At 36.4% G+C, this 25,849-nt stretch overlaps 2 protein-coding genes across 3 annotated transcripts in view; both read right to left on the bottom strand.

Moving 5' to 3' along the window:
- Positions 1–7,339, bottom strand: part of adad1 (adenosine deaminase domain containing 1 (testis-specific)) — a 135,544-nt gene extending 128,205 nt beyond the window's left edge. The window contains exon 1 of the mRNA XM_077247237.1: positions 7,257–7,339. The gene's annotated coding sequence lies outside the window, so the exon portion shown is untranslated. The remainder of the gene's footprint in view (positions 1–7,256) is intronic.
- A 1,652-nt stretch (positions 7,340–8,991) lies between these two features.
- Positions 8,992–25,849, bottom strand: part of sec24b (SEC24 homolog B, COPII coat complex component) — a 34,563-nt gene continuing 17,705 nt past the window's right edge. For both annotated transcript variants that reach the window (XM_077247248.1, XM_077247249.1), the window contains 10 exons: positions 24,185–24,308; positions 23,941–24,099; positions 22,816–22,989; positions 18,975–19,085; positions 17,372–17,547; positions 17,024–17,161; positions 15,789–15,893; positions 15,615–15,707; positions 11,065–11,168; positions 8,992–9,988 (listed from right to left, as the gene is read on the bottom strand). In XM_077247248.1, the coding sequence (XP_077103363.1) occupies positions 9,874–9,988; positions 11,065–11,168; positions 15,615–15,707; positions 15,789–15,893; positions 17,024–17,161; positions 17,372–17,547; positions 18,975–19,085; positions 22,816–22,989; positions 23,941–24,099; positions 24,185–24,308 (1,299 nt within the window). In that variant the 3' untranslated portion in view covers positions 8,992–9,873. The remainder of the gene's footprint in view (positions 9,989–11,064; positions 11,169–15,614; positions 15,708–15,788; positions 15,894–17,023; positions 17,162–17,371; positions 17,548–18,974; positions 19,086–22,815; positions 22,990–23,940; positions 24,100–24,184; positions 24,309–25,849) is intronic.

The raw sequence follows: 25,849 nt of genomic DNA, 5'->3' as shown, positions 1-25,849 counted from the left end.
CTCTTCTCTTCTCTGATGATGTGGGCGGAGCAACCTGTCACTCACATGAGATCCACCAATAGCAAACCACAACCATCCAATCAATTCCCCACAGACAAAATCAAGCCCCGCCCACATTTGTTCTTGTTCCAGAAGCGTTTCACTCGGATATACGACACAATAGGGAAGAAAAGACCAGCACAACTTCTGTTTCATGCTGACTTTAAAGGTATGGTTGATTTTCATAAGATCTTGATCCAGTTTCAGCAGAACTCCACAGAAAGATCGACACATTTCCACACAATTAGAACAGCATTCACATAGCCGAACATTCACATCCCTTATTAAATACTTCAGCCAATTTGATTTCCACTACCAAACCAAAGGAGGACAGAAAATGCTTGGATAAATAAAAATGCCCATTAAAACATTTCATCTTCATTTTTGGGCGAGGGACAGCAGGAAAGCTGTGTAAACATTTCTGTTTCGGTCTTTGTTCTGATGATTGACATGTAGGCCTAATGCATGAATAAACATGTGTGTGTTTGTGAGTGTGTGTGTACACACAGGTGTGTCTGTCTATTTGTGTACATTAAATGTTTCTCTGTTATAGGAAAAACAGAAAGAGAACTGATGTGCTCAGATCATGAGTCAGACGCTGTGCAGATAAAGATCAAGGCAAAGATTTATTTGAACAAAAATACAGTAAAAACAGCAGTGAAATATTATTACAATTTAAAGAACAGTTTCTATGTGAATATATATATATTAAAGTGTAATTTTTCCTGTGATCAAAGCTGAATTTTCAGCATCATTACTCCAGTCTTCAGTGTCACATGATCTTTCAGAAATCAGTATAATATGATGATTTGATGCTCAAGAAACATTTATGATTAGGTATTATCAATGTAGAAATCAGTTGTGATGCTTCATATTTCTGAAGAAGCCGTGATGCATTTTTTCCCAGGATTCATTGATGAATAGAAAGTTCAAAAGAACAGCGTTTTTATGAAGTAGAAATCTTTTGTAACATTATAAATGTCTATACCGTCATTAAATGCATCCTTGCTGAATAAAAGTACTAATTTCTCTTATTATCGCGACATATTCAGAATACTGGTCAAAAAGAGTGTAAACAGATTCCATTGCGGATCGTAACCACTGTCATTTTTGATTATTTAAAGAAACAGGGACTGTGTTCACTGACCCCTTAAGACGTAATCTGCCTATTGTGAGGAATACCGCAATCTCCCACATTTCCTGTCAAACAATACATATTGTGCTCAAACAGGAAATACCCGTTTTTCTGCGGCCAGCGATACATTTCATGGATTAAAAACCTTGTCCGTGTGTGTGTTTTATGAACAGACAACAACAACAGAACAAGATATGGTGCAAAATGTTGCACTGAATAATTACAGAGATCTCAGTGCATGTCATGTTGTATTTCTATCAATGTTGATACATGATCAATGCTGGAACATTAGTTTGCTTCCCAATAAATCTAACCATGTATATTACGAATATTTTTGATGAATTGCTTTTGTTCTTCTCTTTTAAGGCACTGTGGATAAAAATGTCTGCCTAATGCAAAATTGTAAATTGTAGATCCAAAGCACAAGACGTGAGGCAGAGGAAGGAGAAACATGATTGGATCATGACGAGGGAAAATGTGGTCATTTATCCGGGCAGGAGGAAACGTGTGATGTCATTCCCATGAAATAGCAGAGTTCTGTAGTGGAAAAGAGGCCAACAACAGAAGAGTGTGTGTGTGTGTGTGTGTGTGTGTGTAAGGAGGGTCTGCCCTGCTCAAGATGACCACTTGCTTAATAAAAATTAATTTAAACAAAGTTCATACCCTTTACAATCTTTTCTTACCAAGTATGGGAGAAAAAAACTGGTTGGCTTCTTAGGAAGCAATATAATCTCACCCCAGTAAAAGCAAGGACAAAATAGCTGTTAAACAACTATTTTTAGACTGACTAATGAAAATGCTGCAGATATTTAGATTTTGTATTACATTATTAGCTTTTTTTGTATTGTACTCGAGCATGTTTTTTTGTATATTTGTATCTGCTTTTATACAAAATTCTGTCATGAAACTCCACTGACGCAGGCTGATTGGTCCTTAACTCAATCTGATGCAATCACATCATTCTCTATAGGCCACAGCTGATTGGTTCCTGCTGTATCAGTATCCAATGAGCTCGCTGCTCAACCTTCAAATATTGCTCAGCATTTTCTGTAGCAGTTGCAATGTGCTTTCAGAAACCCTCCACCTTCCCCAGCTCCACCTGTATAGATCTGCTACGGGTTATTCATGTACGCTATATTGTACAGCAGCAGCATGTCTTACTTGCTCACAGCAGCGTGTCTTGTTTGTATTGGCAATGAAAAAGTCCTGTACTTGCTCTGCAGCAGCAGAAATAACCAGCAGCAGTAGCAATAACAGCAACAGTGATGATAGCAGCAATAACCAAAATCAGCAGCAATAACAGCATCAGAAGCAACAATAACCGAGATCAGCAGCAATTACAGCATCAGAAGCAACAATAAACAACATCAGCAGCAATAACAGCATCAGAGGCAGCAATAACAGCATCAGAGGCAGCAATAACAGCATCAGAAGCAGCAATAACAGCATCAGAAGCAGCAATAACAGCATCAGCAGCAATAACAGCATCACCAGCAATAACAGCATCACCAGCAATAACAGCATCAGAAGCAACAATAACAGCATCAGAAGCAACAATAACAGCATCAGAGGCAGCAATAACAGCATCAGAGGCAGCAATAACAGCATCAGAAGCAGCAATAACAGCATCAGCAGCAATAACAGCATCACCAGCAATAACAGCATCACCAGCAATAACAGCATCAGAAGCAACAATAACAGCATCAGAAGCAACAATAACAGCATCAGCAGCAATAACAGCATCAGAAGCAACAATAACTAACATCAGCAGCAATAACAGCATCAGAAGCAACAATAACAGTATCACCAGCAATAACAGCATCACCAGTAATAACAGCATCAGAAGCAACAATAACAGCATCAGCAGCAATAACAGCATCAGAAGCAACAATAACAGCATCAGCAGCAATAACAGCATCAGAAGCAACAATAACTAACATCACCAGCAATAACAGCATCAGAAGCAACAATAACAGCATCAGTAGCAATAACAGCATCAGAAGCAACAATAACTAACATCAGCAACAATAACAGCATCAGTAGCAACAATAACAGCATTGAAGCAACAATAACAGCATCAGCAACAATAACAACATCAGCAGCAATAACAGCATCACCAGCAATAACAGCATCACCAGCAATAACAGCAACAATAACAGCATCAGCAGCAATAACAGCATCAGAAGCAACAATAACTAACATCAGCAACAATAACAGCATCAATAGCAACAATAACAGGATTGAAGCAACAATAACAGCATCAGCAACAATAACAACATCAGCAGCAATAACAGCATCAGAAGCAACAATAACAGCATCAGCAGCAATAACAGCATCAGAAGCAACAATAACAGCATTGAAGCAACAATAACAGCATCAGCAACAATAACAGCATCAGAAGCAACAATAACAGCATTGAAGCAACAATAACAGCATCAGCAACAATAACAACATCAGCAGCAATAACAGCATCAGAAGCAACAATAACAGCATCAGCAGCAATAACAGCATCAGAAGCAACAATTACAGCATCAGAAGCAACAAAAACAGCATCTCCAGCAATAACAGCATCAGAAGTGTAAGACTGGAAAAACTGGAAGGACTTTAAGAGAGGGCCACTCTCTGAGAAAACAAAGGAAATTAACATTTGAACTCCCCCTCATGCACTATTGAGACGAAGGTCTCACCTCACTCATCCTAATCTACATTTCTCTTCCCCATTCTTCATCCTGGCAGAGATCTCCCAAACTCACACAAGAATCTAAATGGATTATTGTGGATGATTATCATCGAGTTTTATACATGTTTGGTATTATTTGAAATGTCTCGGTGCGACTGGTACAAATGTCTCATTCTCAAAGAAGTAAACCAAAAGGTAATAAAGTTCTTAGGAAGTTGAGAAATATCTTCCACACTGGAGGGTGTGTCTTTGAGTTAACACCTTCTGACCATTTGACTGAATGCTAATTTTCCACTGCTAGCAAATGGTGACTGACAGGTAAATTTCCACTGTGGATGATGTCTAGATTTGAAATGTGGTCTGGGTATATAATGAAACGCAGCGAGAGCTCGGGGCCTTTTCTGTATTTGAGATCGGCCCGTGAGGCTGAGAGTTGCGAGACTCTCTGCCTCACGCATTTCTTGTCGGGTAAACTTTTTCCTCTTTGTTCTGGAGCATTTGATGTTTTGCATTGATTATCTTTGAATTGATTATGAAATTGTAATGATACATTTACTTGACATATTAAATTGTGACATTTGATTATTCTAATTGACTTTGACATTATTTTCATTCAAGAGTTTAAAAGAATAGTAAAACATTCGCTCACATTTAATGATGCACAGATATCATTAAAGCCTTTTCATTTATGGAGTCAGATGAAATAACGAGTATATACACATGAAAAAATGTACTGAATTTAACCAAAAATACTTTGCCGCGAGAAAAGACAGTAACACGCAGAGACAAGCAACAATAACAGCATCAGCAGCAATAACAGCATCAGAAGCAACAATGACAGCATCAGCAGCAATAACAGCATCAGAAGCAACAATGACAGCATCAGCTTTAATATATTTTTTTAATGTCCTTGCAATCTGCGCATGTTTGTTTGCATTTGTCTCAATTGTGTGCCACATGCTTAGTATGTCTATTTTCTATTGCTTAGTCCTGTTGTAAATAATTGTAATGTATTTTAATTGATGTATGCCTATTGACAACTGGCCGGGGACTACAGCTGGAAATTAGTCGTATAGGCTGAAGCTGCTCTTTTTATCAAAGGGACTGTCCACGTCATTATAAACTAAACTAAACTAAACTAAGCAGCAATAACCAGAAGCAGCAGCAATAACAGCATCAGAAGCAACAATAACAGCATCAGCAGCACCAATAACAGCATCAGAAGCAACAATAACAGCATCAGCAGCACCAATAACAGCATCAGAAGCAACAATAACAGCATCAGCAGCACCAATAACAGCATCAGCAGCACCAATAACAGCATCAGAAGCAACAATAACAGCATCAGAGCAGCAACAATAACAGCATCAGCAGCAACAATAACAGCATCAGAAGCAACAATAACAGCATCAGAGGCAACAATAACAGCATCAGCAGCAACAATAACAGCATCAGCAGCAATAACCAACATCACAGCAATGACAGCATCAGAAGCAACAATAACAGCATCAGCAGCAACAGTAACAAACATCAGCATCAATAACCAACATCAGCAACAATAACAGCATCAGAAGCAACAATAACAGCATCAGAGGCAACAATGACAGCATCAGAAGCAACAATAACAGCATCAGAAGCAACAATGACAGCATCAGAAGCAACAATAACAGCATCAGAAGCAACAATAACAGCATCAGAAGCAACAATAACAGCATCAGCAGCAACAGTAACAAACATCAGCATCAATAACCAACATCAGCAACAATAACAGCACCAGCAGCAACAATAACAGCATCAGAAGCAACAATAACAGCATCAGAGGCAACAATAACAGCAACATCAGCAGCAATAACAGCATCAGCAGCAATAACAGTATCAGCAGCAATAACCAGCATCAGCAGCAATAACAGCATCAGAGGCAACAATAACAGCATCAGCAGCAATAACAGCATCAGCAGCAACAGGAACTTTAAGCAACAGCTGCTGTTAGCTAAACTGTTAACTGACGTAGCTAAAGAACGCAAAAATCACTAAGCAACAATACAGAGGACGGTGAACTGGATCATTTAACAAAATTATAAAAAAATAATAATATATTTTTAAAGCAAGAGAAGCGTTGCTTTTGGCATTAAATTATATTCAGATCCAATGCCACATAGCCATAAAACATAACATTTACTTATCTAATCTGTCATGTATTAACAACTACGGCAAATCAGCCGTTCTCCCGTAGTAGATGTTTACAGTATGACGTCACGAAGCAGCAGTTCAAGTCGCGCATGCGCAACTGAAACACCAGAAAAATCAATAGACTTCAATTTTGAATTGTTCACAAATGCATTGAGAAGAGTTTGTCAAAGACTATATGAGCCCTGAACATGCGCTCCGTCACAAAACAAGCCTCCAGAGAATCCCAGAGGTGTGTCTCACTCTCTAAAAGACCCTCTGTACAGGGAAAGTGTGTGTGTGTGTGCGTGTTCAAACTCTGGAAGGGAGGAAACCCATCTATAAACAGCCACTAAGCTCCTGTGTGCTCCCACAATTCATCAAACCTTTAGATTTCCAATTTAAATGCATGATCAGCTTAGATAAGCCCTAAACACATGTTTTCTTTCACATTCCCACCATATGCATGAGAAAAATAATCTTTTAAGACACTTTTTAGGACTGTGCCGACACTTGAGGCCCTTTTTGAGGGTAATTTTCGATCTTAACGACGCGTCACATGCGTTTCCAGTGTGAGAGAGCTTGTGTTTAGGGGGCATTACCCATGACTGCATGAACCCGAACGGACCCTTATATCTCTCTTCATCACAAACTCTTGATGGCCTTCATGGGACTCTGTTTAAGAGTTTTTTCGGACCTGCAGATCGTTTGTTTTGTTCCGAAGCAGGGACTTAAATTGTTACAGGGTTGCATTTCACTTTCACAGGGCAACTTTTCAAAGTGTACATAAATGTGACTCAATGCAAACTCAAACTCAATGCAAGTCACATGAGTAAAACTGTCTTCTCATTGGTCAGAGGGAGCACACCTGTTTGTGTGCCTCATTGCATCATCCATGAAGGTAGATTGACAAATTAACTCCACAGGATTATTGTGGCTTTATCTGTAGCTGTACTTACACACACACACAGTGTTTTCATGTTTTATAGGGACTTTCCATAGACACAATTTTTTCCAAATGAGGTAGGGTTTACAAGGACACACACACACACACACACACACACACACACACACACACACACACACACACACACACACATAAAATATGTATTCTAAAACAAACACTCAAAACAGTCTGGTGTAAATAAAGTAACTGCCCTTAGTAGATGTTTATACACATGTGCATTATTAATAGCCTATCACGCTAGACCTTAAATTTTTCAAAAGAACACTTACTGCCACGTTGCTATGGTGTTGCTATGTAGTTCTGTACTGGCCATTTCTGTGATATTTTCAGGCTCAGAATCCACAGAACTAGAACTAATATGGACGTAATAGTTATCGTCCTTGGTGTGAACTTTTTTTTTTTAACCATAGACTTCTTTTTTTACAGTCTATGGTTCTTCTAGTTCTATGAGAATAGATAAGCTCTTCCACATCACAACCATAACAATAACAATAGAGTAACGATTTCGTTGGATTCAAATTCAAAACGACTGTTTTTTTCAACTAATGAACGATAAAAACACCGACAGCCAATTAAAACCCACAGGACTTTAAAGAGCGCGAGCATTTAAAGCGACAGACAAAATAACTGTCACACTTAATTAACAGCTAGTGTGTTGATGATCATTTAACAAGGCCTGTTCACAAGAACGATAACGGTAAAGATAACTATAACAATAAAATTATCGTTCGGAATCACTTTCAGGATATTTTTTTTCCCAGGCTGATGAACGATAAAAACATTGACAGCCAATCAGAATCCACCAAACTTTAAAAGGATAGTTCGACCAAAAGTGAAAATTTTGTCACCCTCATGTTGGTCCAAAGTTTCTTTCTTCTGTTGAACAAAGAAAATATTTTGACACATGTTGTTAATCAAACCGTTGACCGCACACTTATTATAAACAGGACTTTATCGTGCGCTGTAAATCAAAAATAATAATTCTGATCATTTAGAAAAGTAGCACACCTCTCCTCAACAAAACCACATGATTTAAGCAATCATTAACGATCCGATCATTTTTTATATATATTTAGTGAGGCCCAGAAGTGCTGAAATGTTGTCAGAGAAGGTTGTAAGGTTGTGTATTTTTAGTTTTTGTTGTGGCTATAGGCAGATTAGCAAGGAATAGCAAGAATAACGATAATGCGCTCACTTTCCTCCTCGGTAAGACTAAACCAAAGCATTTTATTTTCCTCTCTGCATTGTTTCTCTATTCTTAGTGGCTTTTAAGGTCCGGAAACAAGAAATGGGTTTTGCTTTCACTCCCTTTGATGACTAACTGTAATAATAAGAGTCATTCACACAGCCAGAGGGAAATCCCTGTTAATAATCTAATTTTAGATACTTTATATTTAAATAAATGTACTTGGTGTGAATACAGAGGGAAAAGGGCACCCATTTCTGCTTCATCAGAGGAAATTAATTAAAAGGGTTGTTATTGTAACTAAAACTATTTTCTTCATTGAAATTAAGCTGAAATAAAATGCAATTTAGAAAATAATAGAATTAAAATAAAATAAAGCAAGTTTAAGTTGAAATAAAAGTAAAATAAAAGCTAAATAAAATGATACAAATAAAAATTAACCTAAATGAGAAATTTATAAAACTAAAATTCCAATTCAAAATACTAATAAATACTATAATAGTATGAAAATACTATAATAACACCGCTTTATTATACATTATAAAATGGAGTGTTCTAATACTGATTGGATATTTTAAATTCCATATTTATATATTAAAGAATTTCAAACCCCATTTTACGTTTCACAGAATATAGCAAAGAAATAAAATAGGCTGTGATTGCCTAAAATTAAATTACATATAGGCTACATATATATAAATATTTTCTTTCATAACTGACTTTTTACAAGCAAATAAATTAGAACAAGGTTAAGTGTTAATTCAACAAGAAAATTATCAGAATATTAATACACAACAGAAAATGAATCAACTCACAACTAGAATTATCATTTCATTTTATTCAATCAGCTTGTCATAAATTATAGCACATTAAAATATTTTTGAGTTACAAAGTGGTTAGCAACATTTGTTGGTGGCCTGATCCGTTTTCCCAAAGAAAACAATGCATTGTCAGCGAGGAACATCGCGGCTTCATTAAACGATGTCAAGCAGCTTATGATGAGGAGACGAGGGATTCGAGCAGCCACTGTTGAGTCTATGCTGGATGAAGACAGATGAGTTATTACACCATCACGACGGACACGGATTCACAAGTCACATTATAAGGAGAGGACAGGTGGACATTGGGGAGAGGGGAAGTGACACGAGGAGAACATTAGCAAATAAAGAAAACATATAAAAGCACATAGTGTCTATGAGCGGATGATGTGGAGAGATTCATAATATGCAACAAGGAGGTTTGCATGTATTAAAAAACCAAAAGACATGATCACAATGATTCTGCCGACGGAAACAAACGCGATAATTCAGTGTAATGAGCACAGAAAATGTTCTTCACTGCTGCGTCTGGCTACTCATGATGATGGCTGAATATGAACAGGTAGTGAGCAATGGGAATGATTGAAAACAGCTTGTTCAGTGTCTCTATGTGCAGTCCAGTCCACTACGTTTCTTCTTTGTCCTATGCTCTTCCTTTTTTGCCATTATAGTCCATTAATTATTTACTTTTTAACTTCTTTTATCCTTATTTGTCTCTAAGCACTCACTCCCCCAGACGAGCCACAGGCTGTGATTGGCCGATGGGGCCAGGGGGCGTGTCTCTGGCTCTCTGCGGTCCAATCAATGAACTCCCTGCTAAAGTTGAGCCGCGGATAAGAAGCTAGCTGTAATCCTGGGCCGGTTCTAAGGGGTTCTTCGATTCTACTTGGACATCTGCTGCTGAACATGAAGCAAGAACTCGTAATAAGAGAAGGCAGATTCAGTACGGTCCTCCACGAGGTGCTGGAAAAAACTGGTCTTGGCCGAGGCGTCGTCCCTGGAGAAAGACAATATTGCATGAGTCAACATGAGATCAAACTTGGCTCTATTTAATCTACTATCATAATATGCATGTGTTTCTCATATTTGATACATCAGGCTTTTATGCCTCATATGATATAGTGAGAATACGGAGCTCAAACTTCGAGGAGGAAAAACACCTCAGTTTTATTCAGAGGCCCAAACTGAGCAAAAATATGCAATTTGATGCAGATGTTATTTATATGACCTGATGCTTGTAATGTAAATCAATGAGATCTTTATAACAGTATAACAGACTTTTTGCATAAAATGTATATAAATATCAGTCGTCATTTTATAATAATGCCTTAGTAAGATGATATTTAAATGCTTAGTTTTATGATCAAAGCTTTGTAGTTTTAAAACATATAATTCAATGTAATGCAGTGATGAACAAATAAACCTGATGATCATATTTGAACATGATGTTTTTAAATGATGTATGGATGATCAAATAAACATTGCTCCTAAAAGTTGCTCCTTTTCGTCTTACATATTACTAACAATATAAAAGTTATTCCTACATTTTCTTTATAAAAAAACAAAATTTCACCGCAGAAAGAGGCACGAGCTGAAGAATGACGTTTACAATTATACCAAAATAACTTTTTATTACTGAAAAGTATAAACTATCAATCAGACGACAGAAGGCATGAAGTAGATTCTGTGCAACAGGTTTTTCAGAAGTTTTGATCTTGTTGATTGGCTAGAGGCCTTAGAAATGTGCGTATCAAATATGATACAGTAGGATTTAAAGGCTTGAGACACATTAAATCTGAGAGGAATGTTAGTGGGCTCGTTTAAACACAGATTTCATAACAAACCAACATCTAAAAAAACCCCTCTTGAAGGAATGTAACTCCCACTGTGAGAGGAGGCAGTCTGTGATAGTATAAAAACACCCCATCCTCCCTCAGGAACAATACTCTGCCCTGTGACTGAATAACAGGGGCGGAAAGGGAGAGATGAAGCGATTGGGAAAGATGGAGAGGAAGAAAGCTGTGTGGAATTAGGAGAAACGCAGAGAGAGAGAGAGAGAGAGAGAAGACGTACTTGACCACATGAAACGCAGGATGGAAGGTTCTCGACTCCAACAGCCACGAAATGAAGGCTCGAGTTCGCTCTGAATACGTCGTCTGCAGCTCAGGAATCTCAGTCTGTAAAACAACAACCAAAAGCATGTTTTCTATTCATTCACAACATGTTTCTGTTTTCATCAGAAAGATGATGAAAGGTAATCATCTGTTGTTCTGCACTTTTCATTGGATTATTCATTAAAAGATTGATTAAATTGTTAAACCGTGGTAATCCAATGAAGAAATACAACATTTTGTATTAAATCATAAATCTAGAAAAATTAAAACAGACAAAAGAATTTCTGGAGAGAAAAAAAATCATAGGGACCTATTATTGTAAAAAAGAAAAGAAAAAAGAAATGCATTAAATATTAGGTTGTTAAAGTTTCATGAATCCAATTGATTAAGCATGCTTCTTGATTTCTAACATTTAATGAAACTATTAAAACGGGATCCAAAATTTAAAATGGAAAACACAGAATTTAGGAAAAATAAAAGGGAATTAATAAAACATTTCATTAGGGCCCTACATTTTTTTTTATTTTGACCACAAAAAATGTGGTTACATTGAACAAGTTTCATGAATTCAATTAATTAGATAAGACTCCAGAAATATGAAATAATACTGGGAAACAATAGAACGGCACACGATATGAAGCGTCTGGAATATTCAGATGTTTAGGACGGTGGTTTTTGTGTGAAGAATGTGAGGTTTAGAGAAACGATACAGGGCCCACAATCCTCTCCAGGGTGAGATAATGTTGGCAGACAGTAACGCCTTTCAAAATGAAAAACAAACTTTGGTTCACGTTCTAATGCTGATCAGAAGCAGCTTCTGTCAGAGAGGAGAAACATGAGCCACTGTTCTTTTCCCTGTCGCAACATAAAAGGCCATAATTTAGTTTTTTTATGGACATAATTTCAGTGTTTTTGTGTATCATTGATATAATAATACTATATGCGGGGGGAGGGGGAGGGGGAGGGGGGGTTCTCATGTTGGTTTTACTATTTTCCATGTGATTGCACAGCACTGCCAAACAATTTTTTCTATTTTAAAAATGTAGCCTTACAAGATAACAAAATATAAAAGAAAAAAGAACGACAGACCATCATGTCCGAAGTAGGGGCGGGCGAAGATGAATATCTTTATTCCTTATTTTATCTTTGCTATTAAAAATGGAAACAGATACACATTACAAATACAATATAAAATAATATTTTTCACAGTACGTCTATTTAAGAGTTGCAAAAAAGTAAGAAATTGAATAAACAAGTGTAAAAAAAAACACTACATAGACTTCGCTGTGTAAATTCTATATACACGGATTCTTATTAAAGTTATTCAGTCAAGAGCAGCAAGTTATTTTCTCTTTTGTCTTTTGTTGTTTGATTAACGATCATGTTGTGCGCAAACACATATATACAGTATAACCTATATTTGTATAGACCTATGTAAAACAGTTGGGTCCGGTCGGATGCATTGAATAAATTCAGATTGTATTATGTTGGTAATAGGCACTTATCTAACGCTAAAAGAAGTTTTGTGTCTCTAAAAAGTGCGTTCGAACTCCTTTTTGATCTGAATGGTGTGTAAAACACTTGAGTTTTGGCACAGACTTGACGTCCCAGTGTCTAGAACGCAACTGAATGCTTTTTCAAGCGCCTCCATACTTGAAAAACTGCGGAAAAATACTTTTAAATAGGAAATGACGGAATATTTACGCACATTTTTACAGTGGGTCTATTCGCACCAAGGTTGTTATAGTTTTGCTTTTTTAAATTAGTTTTTATTTTAATATCGTTTTCAAATTTGCTTTAAATTTCAGTTTAGTTTTAGTTAGTTTTATTAATGGTTTTGTTAGTTTTAGTTTAGTTTTTATTTTGCAAACACATTTCTATTTAGTTTTTATTTTATTTAGTTTCAGTTTTAGTTCTAGTAATTATAGTTTAGCGGAGAAAACAGAACACTTCCAATGTAGACCAAAGCGAGACGCTTAATTTCAGCAAAGTTGAATGTTTTCCCAATTTACAGTTATCTCTTGTACAGACATCTTAATAATAAAATAAAATAATGGTTTGAGATTGAACAAAGCACCAAATAAATGGAACTTAAAAGTATACAAGAAAAAAAATATGAAAAATTCAGACAAACTAATTCATATTAAAGATGAAATCTTGTTAAACATGCCTCGTTTACTTTATTTCAGCTGTAAATGTAGCAGAGTGACCCCTGGTACATAAAAAAAAAAAAAACAGCTCAATTCATCTGACTACAGCCAACACAACCTGCTGTGTAGCCAGTGTGATTAAATAATGAAACATCTATGCAATGTTTGAGTGTGTACATGTTTGTATATCCTTGTGGAGACTTAAACCAGAATGCACACAGACTCATGGGGACTTGTGTCACTGTGGAGACCTAAATTGAGGTACACAAGGTTATAAATCATACATAATTAGTTTTTTTGTAAATGTAAAAATGCAGAAAGTTGTGTGATGGGTAGGTTTAGGGGTCGGGTTAGTGTAAGAAGACAGAATATTTGTACAGTATAAAAACCATTACGTCTATGAAGAGTCCCCACAAAGAGAGTGCACCAGAGTGTGTGTGTGTGTGTGTGTGTGTGTGTGTGTGTGTGTGTGTGTGTCCTGGTATTCCATACATTGCGGGGAAATGTCTCCACGTGGATATTATTAGCAGTAAATGTTTTACAAAAACAATGATAATAACAGCACCTTTCAGCCTGTCAATCTTCATGAAAAAATGGCATCTCAAACATAGTAGCCTAGTAATCTACATTTAAGTTTTTTGTGCTTGACGAACTTGTTTTGCTGTCGCACCCGCGTCTCGCAAATGAAACGGCATTCTAAAAATGCTGCGCTCAAGTTAAAAGAAGTCCAGCTTGCATTATACCTTGTGTTATTTCCCATTCCACTGCAACAGATGCATCCTTTATGAACAGCCGCTGAGCACTAGCCATATATATTCTACGTTATGGTCCTTCATTGAGCGCGTCACAGGACAGCGGTTAATCGCCTCAGAAACTTCACACGTATGAAGCGCCATATCAGGCATTTCCTTAAACAGCCACAGGTCAGATTTTACGCCAAAGTAAAGAGCTTAGTAACGAAAACTATAATTTATTTTTGCTAATTATTATTTTATTTCAGTTAGTTTTTCAGTAACTGTTGTTAGTTTCGTTTAGTTTTAATTTTTCATTTATTATGAATTTTTAATTTTATTTCAGTTTACGAAAATGTTTTTTGACCAATAGTTTTAGTCTTAGTTTCAGTTTTCGTTTACGAAAATAAGCTTGATTCGCATGGGGGGTAATATTACCTGAGGTAATGTTTCCGGAGCTTTTTATTGCAGGTAACAGTTGGCGTAATCTTTACTAACATTGTCCGTTATGATTACTGAGATGGCACATTCGGACGGGACTTAAATCACTGAGAAGTTCTGGTAATTATTACTTTACCCCTCCTCTCAATGTTACACTGTTATACCGTCGGTGTATGAATGAGTGAGTGAATGGGTGAATGTGAGGCAATATGTAAAGCGCTTTGGTGGCCATGGGTCTTTTGAAAGCACTATATAAATGCAGTCCATTCACACTAATCCCATCCGAAAAGTGCTTTAGTTTAGTACTCGCGCTCTGTTTGACAGGCTTTAAGCGTATCTTTATATTTTAAAGTGTTAGTAATCTTTTTTTTATTTACTTTTACATGTCTATATAGATTTTTTTTAATCAAATTTTAGGTTATTATAGTATTTACTACTTAGTAACTAGACTTGCATATGGCCGTTACCAGAAGCCAGTGATAATAGTTAAGTTATAAATATAGTTAAAAGTTATAAATATCGATATTTTTCTCACAAAAACGCATCGCTTCGCTTCAGAAGGCCTTTATTAACCCCATGGAGTCGTATGGATTACTTTTATGATGGATGGATGTGTTTTTTTGGGTACTAGGGCTGCAAGATTTGGGAAAAATGCCATATTGCGATTATTGAGGTCAATATAGTGATATGCGATTACGATATAATAAACAAATGGTTTCATGAGTCAACTTGCTTGGTTCTCAAGGAAAATGTATACACAGATTAATGATAATGCTGTAATGTGTATTTCTCAACTCAAACTAGCAACAACTAAATGATTGATAACACCTATAAGGATATTTTTTAATATCACTCCGATTGTGTTCGGCTGAAAGAAGAAAGTCAAATACACCTAGGATGGCTTGAGGCTGAGTAAATTATGGAATAATTTAAATTTTTTTGGGTGAACTAACCATTTAATGCATTATGATTTTTGAAAACATTTTTGCAGTTTTGTTTCAATAAATGGTCTGAGTAGACGAGGAAGAGAGTTGTGAACTTTGGAGAATGTTTATGTCTTTTTTTAAAAGAGCAGGAAAACCCTGTTTTCCATATGATACATGATACATCACCGTTAACACAACGGAGTGAAAGAAGATACATGTGAGAAATGAAAAACGCAGAGTTCACCAACGACACACACTCACCATGTTGGACGGTAAGGACGCATAATTGGGGTAGCCCAACACGTCACGTATGAACATCTCGTTACAGCACTTCCCCACCCAGAAATACATCACCTACAGAGCAAAGGACAGAAACCACAGTGAGGGAAGCTGCCGCTACACAACGCTGTCGTATGTGTGTGTAGATACACTCACGCTGCCACAGTCCATGAGAAACGCTCCTTCTCTAGTGAGTTTCTCTGCTGTGAGCTGCAGTAAAGGAGGCTGAGGAATCACAGAGTCGTTCAGATGCAGCGCCGCCTAGAGGACAGACAAAACACATCTATTCAGTCTAATCTCAAACTTCACCATTACTGGCCATTAAAAAAAACAAAAAAAAATGGCTCCTGAAATGTGAAAGGCAATTGTATGTTAGCATTTAAAGAAAAAGCATCATAAAAATAAGCATAAAGCAAAAATTTTCTTGAAGAGCCATGTTTTTGTTTCATTATTGTAGTGCCCCTGCTATCACAATTTAACTTAGTCATGAATCTCTAAAATGATTCATTGAAGCAACATCACTCTAATATGCTGATTTGGTGCTCAATAATTACTAATTGTTCTTTTTATTATTAATGTTCTTGGTGCTTAATGAATCTTTTTGTTTGCTGAATAGAAAGTTCAAATGAAGAGCATTTTTTTAAAAATCGATTTTAAATTTTTTGAAACATTATAAATGTCGTATTTAATGCATTTTCTTGTTGAATAACTAATCATTTCTTACTCCAAACTTTTGAATGGTATTTTATTTCAGTTTACACACAAAGATAAGCAGAAAAAACATTTTCAACATTGCTAATCATCATATTAGAATGATTTCTAAAGGATCATGTGACACTGAAGAATGGAGCAATGATGCTGAAATTTCAGCTTTAAACACGGGATCTGAATGAATACATTACAATTGAAAACAGGCATTTTAAATTACACTAACATTTCACAATATTACTGTTTTTAACTATTTTTGATCAAATAAATTCAGCCTTGAAAGACTTCAAAAACATGGAAAAATCTTAATTATTCCAAACTTTTGACCGATAGTGAAGATTTTTAAGAACTTACTAAATGGTGGAAAATTATAACGGGTGGAAAAGGAAATCAATATTATCATCTATTCAAGTCTTGAAAGCAGGAGTGTTTGATGTTCATGTTTATATTATTTTAGTACGAGTATGTCTATGCACGTTTGTCATTTTGGCATGCTTTTCATTCAAAGCACTTTACAGAAAACTAATAATACTGTAACTAATTAAAGGGCCAGCGCTGCCTGAATTACATGGGATTCAAGTGGTGATAAAGAGCCTTAATTATTACGGATGGACTCTACATCCTCATCCTGGTAAATCACATCATGTACCATTATATACCACACCTGTATGAATGTGCATTACCTGTTCGGTCATGTTGTCGATGCGGTAAAGGTCTGGATGAACCATACGCATGATCTGATGCAGCGGCTGACTCTTAAACTCACACATGGAAAACACTCGCTCATCCAGACGGGTGCTCGTACCAGTTCGCAGAGCTTTCTGCAGGACGAAACAAGACAAAATATCTTGAATGAGATGGGGAAGGGACAACAACAAGAATTTACTGCATTCTAAAAATATATTTTTCTTATTTTCACCCTGCATTTTTCCCCCTAAGAAACAAATTTCTATGATCCGTTTCATGGCTTTGGAATGAAGTGAGGTTAGTCAGTGAATGTCTGGTTTTGTATGTGCATACAGCGCCCCCACCTGTTTGAGTAGAGCTAGTACATATAGAGGGAACAGACGCAGGGAGGCAGGGGCCACCAGGCCGGACGGCTGGATGTTTGAGCCATTCGCACGGTATGCTGATAAACAGTCCACCACGGCATTGACTAACGCGTCTCTCGCATCAGACAGACTGGAGGAGATGGAGCGATCGATCGCTGCACAGAGACACATAGAGAGACATGATGTTTCTAGCAAGCCAAATAAACAAATTTACAGAGCCCATAAAGGGACCTTTGCAAAAAAAAAAAAAAAAGACACTGCTCACGTATTTATGTATACTGTCTATAACCCATTTCCGTAACACTTTACAATAAGGTTCATTAGTTAACATTAGCTAACATGAACTAACCATGAGCAATCCATTTGTAACTGTTTTCGTTAATCTTTGTTAACGTTAGTTAATAAAAATGCAGCTGTTCATTGTTAGTTCGCAGTGCATTAACTAATGTTAACAAGATTTTAATAATGTATTAGTAAAAGTTGAAATTAACATTAACAAAGATTAATAAATGCTTAAATAATCATTATTAGTTCATGTTAACTAATGTAGGTAACTAATGTTAACTAACGAACCTTAATGTAAAGTGTTACCCCTATTTCCATACTCTTGATTTCTTCATAGTAAAATGGCAGTGACACACAAAGGAAATAGGTTATAGCCTATTTATAAAACAGAAATTGTAAGGCATGAGCAAGCCAAAAATTCTTGCGCGCATGTGAAAAGTTTCATGTTACACAAAAGTCTGTAATTTCGCAAAGGTCCCTTTAGGGGCTCTGTAGTAATCATCCTAAATTATCATGCGACTATTTCCATTTTGTATAAATATTTATTGTTAGACAATAAATCATTTAATCTGATTAATTGAAGAAATAATTGACATATTAATCAATGATCAAAGTTATTGTTAGTTGCAGCCCTTCCATAAATACAGTGCGATGTTAAACTGATACATACATACTAGGTGTTGAATGACTTCAGATTTTTCTAAAGTCGACATTTATGTGATGGTTTAAGTTACCAAGAAATATACGCTAGAACTTTTCAGTTTCTAAGCTACTTTATAATTGATAAATCACAGAACAGTTTATAATACATTTCAGCGCTTCTGAATGAGTCTGTTTGCGTGCGATTTCCGTGTGATATGCTCGCTACTGTCTGTCTGTGTGTGTGTGTGTGTGTGTGTGTGTAGCGCAACAGGAGTTTAGAACGGCGATTAACTTGCGTGTACAATAAACTGTGTAAAACGTACATTCACACGATAAATTTCGAACACCCAGATGGTGTTATCAACCATATCTTGTGAAGCGCTCTCAGAGTATGCATTTATTTACCATTTAACTCAAATTTAGTGTAAAAGTGGACTTCAAAGATTTCCTATCATGTTTCGCTCTCCATAGGCCATGATCAGAGTCTAGTCGACTTAAAGCTTAAAGCTTCATGGCAGACCATTAAAGTCAACTAGTCTGTTCAACCCCTAATACATACTAGAAACCCATTATACACATACTGGGTACTGACCAGTGCACGATGTATTGACATTGCATTCGGCACTTAAAATGTCAATGTGTTTGTTCCACTCACCCATGTTGGCCAGCAGGCATGAGATGGCCTGGATATCCGCTCCAGAAAACACTTCATTCAACTGACTGACCACCGGCAGACACAGAGTGTGCACTCGGATTCGACGTTTACCTGTCAATCATAAGTATATAGCAATCAGACAAAATCTCACTTAGTGTTGGGTCCGAGTCCCTGTGTCAAGTCCAAGTTTGAGTGAGAGATGCTTAAAGCTGCAGTCCGTAACTTTTTTGGGTTAAAGATTATACAAAATAAATGTTTGAGCAAGTACATAACCAGCCAGTGTTCAAAACTCTCAGCTTGCCTCAGCTTGATTCAAACACGGTAAGCTTGTGATAATGTTTTTAATACCAGTGGTACTTCCGCGGGAAATTCGAGCATGTCTTTGCGTCACATCTGTACACATAAAGAAGAGTCTTGGATAGTAGGCTATATTGAGTGTGAGGATATTGGAGGTGAATATTTAAAGCCTTTTCTCACAGCACTTGATATAATTAAACGTATCAATTTAATGGCGGATCCAGAAAGGTTCAAACGACAATCACCAGTGACAACTGGAGATTCACCTGTTGTAAAATGCAAAAGACTTTTGGCTACGGAAAAAAAGACACTGCAACCGGACCATGCGAAAACAAGGATAAATATCTGAAGGGCATTAAATGTACAAAATGGATGTTTGAGCCTTGTTTATTATTATTATTTTATTTCAAAATGTATTTAATCGAGGTGTATATACACACACACATACATATATATATATATATATATATATATGTATGTATATATATATATATAAATATATATATATATATATATATATATATATATATATATATATATATAAATATGTATGTATATATATTAGGGCTGTCAAAGTAACGCGTTAATTTCGATTAATTAATCTGAGAAGAAATAACGCGTTAAAAAAATAACGCAGATTAATCCATTCCGTTTTGACCTTTGCGGAGCTGTTCTAGCATTCATGTAAAAAGAAGGAGGGAGACAAGAACGCGCTGCTTGGATCATTGTTTGGAACATTTACTTATAACAAACGGAGTTCGTCAAACTCTAAAGTACCACATCAATGCAAAGCATCCAGGAGTGTGTGCGTGACTCGGTGAGTGTGTCTGAGAGAAAGCGCGCTTGTGTGTGTGTTGTAACTTTTCACGCGCTCTCACGTCACACAACCATTTTCTCACGCACAGAAAAATCGCGCACCAAAGAGAGGACACGGAAACAGACAAGACAGAGCACGTTATGATATTAAACAAATCTCAGCTCTCAGATTCTGTTAATTTTACGAAAATCAAACAATACCGTTTTGGCGCTTGTAAATGTGACATGACAGATCCCTATAGCGGCACGTGAACCGATCATCTCTAGCTAATAGTAAATAAACACGAATGACCAATGTTGAAAGATACAGTAGGGCAGCCTAAAACTTACCGAAATGTATATTCCTCGATCAATCAGTGTTCTTCAACCGCGAAAAGAGGTCAATAAAACAGCTGTAGAACAATTATGTCACATAAATTTAGCCCTAAGTTACCTCAGGAAAGCCATTTCATGACCATATAGCATGTTATAGTTGGCTATAAAAAAAAGAGCTATAGAGAGTATTTTTCAAAATTTATGTAGCCTACTAGTATATTACGTATGTATTATATTTTTACTTATATCAAAGTTGTTATTTGTAATAAACACGCATTATATTTAATTTGAGCTATTTTTAACCTTAAATACTACCAGCTGATATGGCTCTCTGTATTTTTACAGCATTGGGTGAGATTTTTTTTTTCTTGAGAAAAATGAATGCCTATCTTGTGTACCTAATATTTATCCAAATGAGTCAATATTGCATCAAATCACAATAATTAAATTAAATTGAAATCGTGAAATTTGTGTCAAGCAATAATAATAAAAACGTAGCTTACCAAAAATTGTACCATGTAAACATTGTAAGATTGTGTATGCGATTAATTTAGATTAATTAATTACAGAGTATGTAATTAATTAGATTAAAAATTTTAATCGATTGACAGCCCTAATATATATATATATATATATATATATATATATATATATATATATATATATATTAGTGCTGTGCGTTAAACGCGTTATTAACGGCGTTAACGCAAACACATTTTAACGGCGTCAATTTTTTTATCGCGAGATTAACGCTCTTTTTGGCTTAGCAAACTTCATATTTTTTTCACATGCTGTTGCAACAACTAGTAACGTTAGAAAAACTACAACATCACACCGGATAGCTAGACCGGAAACAAAACAACAGGCACGCCGCACGTACTTGTTTGGGCTTGCGCGCCGGCCAAAGAGTAGTAGGCTAACGTTAAGTTTTGAGTGGATGGCGCGAGCGCGAGACGCCGATCTAGAGACGTGCACTCTCAACGCAATAGAGTGCGGCGCGGGACTAGATTTGATGGCCGAGTGCGAGGGCGGGCTCGAGCGGTAATGCACTCACTCTGTGTGCGGATACGGGAGAATAAAACGATTCGCGGGACTCCCGCAAACTAGAAATATCTATGAATAAAACATAAAAACTAATACATTTTTATTCATATGTTGCAGAAAAGCAACAAGAACAACTAAAACAAAATAGAAATGATTTACAGGCCAGAGTTTCTTTTTATAAAATGTTTGCAGCGTTGAGGGATGTAGCCATCACAGACATATGTGTTGATTTCTTGAACGCAATGGCCAATCACAAGCATTTAAGATAGACTCCCCTCACCGCTCAAAACAGACTTTTTGTTCAGTGCTGAATTCTGTATGCTGGCAAATCCTCACATTATAACAAACAAAGTGTATATATTATGAAAGATGCATTGTGCAGTCAGCTTCATTGATAATAACAGATGTGTGAGATTGCGATGAACTGATGTCAGCTTTTTAGGAATTATTAAGGGAGCGCACTTTGCGCGCATTCAGTCATGCCAAACCATGCACTCAGTAGCCTGCTTGCTTTTATGTTATAACAGTGGTTTGTGTGTTAATGCTTTAATAACAAATAATTTATCAGGAGCATTTATGCTGATGTGTATGGTGGTGACACGTAGGCTAAAGTATTTGGAGGTAGCCTACAAAAAAAAGAGTCTGTTTGTGGGCGGGAGCGGGACAAAAATGTTACGGGCGGGAGAAAGTAACATAGAAAGTAGTTGAGAACGTCAGTTATAACGACCCACGTATTAAAAAAATGGACGGGTTTAAATCGGGCTCGGGCTCATAATTACAGTTTATGTGTCGGGCCGGGCTCGGACACAATGCGCACGGGCCCGGGTCGGGCTTGATTTTTTGGGCCCGATCTAAGCTCTACAATGGATGACTTCAGACAGAAGCACATGGATACCACAGCTAAGAACAAACTTACTGCTGATCCACTTTTCCATGTTGATAAGAGCATTAAAATTAGAAAAAATAATGAGACAAATAGAAATCAAGGGACATTTAGAATAGATAAAAATGTGCGATTAATCGCGAGTTAACTATGGCATTAATGCGATTAATCGCGATTAAATATTTTAATCGTTTGACAGCACTAATATATATATAACCCCCTAACCACCACGCCACCGCCGGTGGTAAAAAACTGCCACCGTCACAGCCCTATTGTTACTTGTTTTTGTTTTTTTAATCTTTCATGTCACACATGATGTGGATTCAACTGTATTCAGATAAATTGTCAGAGTCCAAGTGCAAGTCCACCTGAGTGCGTCTGAGTCCAAGGTCATTCATAATTGCAGTCCGAGTCAAAGTATCCCCAACTCTATTCCGTAGACAATATTAAAACTGGACTATCAGAAATGTGCACACACTCGTTTACCTTTGCTTGATGTGTAAAGAAGAGCCGCTTGAAAACAAGCGAGCGACGTATCGGCTAAACTCTCCTCGATGGACATCTGCACTGCGAAACCAGTGTCCGGGTTCACGTTGGCCAGAGACAGCAAATCAGTGGAGCGCACAAAGAAGTTGCCATGGAAAGTGTGGATGGACAAGCCTGTTGACCAATCAGGGAAAGTGTCACACAAAAAACAAGATACAAACGGTACAGTATATGCTCAAATCAGCCTTGTAAAATCTATACAGATATACAGCCCTGGTAAATGCCATTTTAATTTAAATAATCTAGATTCTGTTTAAATGGTTTAATTGCATTTTAATAATCAAAAAGCATGCCTTATCAACTGAATTCATGAAATTATGAATGACAGTTTTTTAAAGTTGAAAGTTTTCTTGATTCTGTGTTCTTTGATGCAAATTTTTATTCTAGAACATTGATAATCAGATAAATGCATACAACTTGATCACTTTAATTAATCTTTTAAAATGTAATCAAATGATAATTAAAAAAATCTTTTTTTGGGTAAACAGAGGTTTACTGTTTAAATCAAAACTGATATATTTTTAAAAAAAATGGTATTATTTTTATTAATTAGAAACGTACATTGTACAATAGTAGCCTAATATATAGTCACAATTTCTTCTAATCAAACTGAACTTTTATTTTGGAAGGGTTTTCATGTAGACCTAGTTTCTGTGTATTTGATGATAGATTAATTAAATGAAATGCTTGAGAAGTGACTCTCAGAGCAGCACTTCATGGGTTCATGTCCTCATGTAGCGAGACAGTAAAAATGCCACATGCTTCAGTATATGTAGCAGAACAAACGGACTTTATATTTCAATAGCAGTCTTTTTTTCTGTGTAATATTTAGATACTAGTCCACATTGTGATTTGATATTGTCAATATTGTAAAGCTATACTTTTGATTTACTCATTCAAATTCTGCAACATTATGTATTATACAGTAAATTCCATGTTTACAATAGGATTGTGCGATTCCATTCGCATTTCCTGCATAGTGGAAATCACAAGGCCCTACAGAAACTGGTCAATGGAAGTGTCAATCTAAGCAAACATGACATGATTGGCCATCCTCTCACTTACCTTTGGTACACCTGATCCTCATGACGGCTTCAAATCCGATCTTTCTGCTGAGGTATCGCTGGAGATCCTTCTGAAATTTCTGACTCTGCGCTGTATTGTGAATGTGATGAAAGGACGGGTAGTAGAAGACGCTGCCAGCTGAGTATTTGGACACACACGCTGCACAAGATACAAAAGCTCTCATCTCACAACTTTAAGTCACATATAAAAGCTGAGAAAGAACATCGAGTGTGTGTATGTGTACCTAAAGAAGCCAGGTCTGAGTACTGGGAGCTCAGTAAGAACAGATCCACTCCGATCTGCTGTCCAGAACAGTCCAGAGCAAATTTCTTGTAAAAGTCTGTAGCAGGACCCAAGTGCTGGACATTCTAGACCCAAACCAACAAGCACAATCAAAACGCTATTCCTTCACACATCATACAGAATTGGCTCTTGATAATTATCAGGGTTTTAAGACTTTTTAAGACCTGCACAAATAAAATGAATACCATATGTCTATAGAGAGCAAACTCATACAATCTTAAAATAAATCACATCTCAGATTCTATCTATAATGTGTTAGATAATGTTCTTAGTCTTTCCTTTCTGTGACAGGGTAGGGCTGGACGATATGGCCAAATTTTATATCATGATATATTTCTTAATTTCGGTCGATACGATATAATTTTGATATAAAAGCCTCAGAAAAACTGCCAAGAACGCCCACAACAGATGTCTGTACCTACAATCTCCTGAAAAATGAATTTGCCAAGTCTATGAAACCTCCTCCTATAAAACTACATAATATTTTAGAAATAAAAACGGTACAAATAAATTAACGTTCACCTTTTATTTGCATTTAACTTTTATACAAACAAGAAAAATCAAATAAACATAAGACTCTCAGACTGACCTTATTAATATACTTAACTTTAAACAATAACATTGTTGATTATATTATTGTTTACACAAAACTTTGTGTAACAAAACTTGTTCTTATAAAGCAAAGTGCTTCAGCCAGGATAAAAAAATATGAAAAGTGCTCAGCTGCAGAAAAAAAGAGAAAAAGAGTGAGCAACAACAAAAACACAGATTTGATGCGTTCCCGCTGCTAGTCGGCACCACTCTCCGGCACTGAAACCTGAAGTTTATCAGATCTCAGATAGCCGAACCACTTCCATACCACTGAATTAGTCTTTCCTCTCTTATCAACTATTTCGTCTGCTTTCTCCTCACTTGTGGAAGCTCGTTCAGTCACATTTGTATTGCGGTCATGGGGCGCTCATCTTATAGCAAAAACTTGTCGCGTTGGAAATCTGCGCCTAACGTCAGTCAGTGACAAATGCGGTTATGCATATTGAAATATCGAAAATGTGTTTCAAAAATCATATCACCGTTATTGGAAAAAAAAAAAACGATATATATTTATATTTAATTATTGTCCAGCCCTATAACAGGGCGGCCCAGAGAGAAGGTTCAACAAGAGTTTAATTAAATGGCAGATACAGTTAGAGCAACTGAAATACCAAAAATATCCAGAAAAATGTTATCCATAAATGCAGGACTTCTAATTAAAACAAAGCATAAAATACACTGGGACTCCTATTTTGAAATGTCTATGCTTTACTATTTCCAGCAGCTTTTTGAAAAAGAGGGAGATAAAATATGCTGCTTTACATAACTACTGCATTACTTGGCATATTCATTGCAAACTACTTCATGTTTTTCAGTCCCCTAGTTTAAGACCTTCTAAAATGATAATTAAGACTTCTGTTTAAAGCATTTTAAGTTTTGGCCAGGACGCACTTGTAAAAGAGATTCTTAATCTCAATGTGCTTCTTTCCTGGTAAAATAAAGGTTATAATTATAATAATAATAAAGTGACCATTAATCAAAAGTGACAATTCTTATTTTTTATGAAATATTGAAA

The sequence above is a fragment of the Siphateles boraxobius genome, unplaced genomic scaffold, assembly GCF_051911475.1.
Source record: "Siphateles boraxobius isolate OS27281-9 unplaced genomic scaffold, OSU_SipBor_1 3, whole genome shotgun sequence".
NCBI lineage: Eukaryota > Metazoa > Chordata > Actinopteri > Cypriniformes > Leuciscidae > Siphateles > Siphateles boraxobius.
The sequence above is the reverse complement of the archived record's forward strand: the minus strand, read 5'-3'. Positions and strand labels throughout refer to the sequence as shown.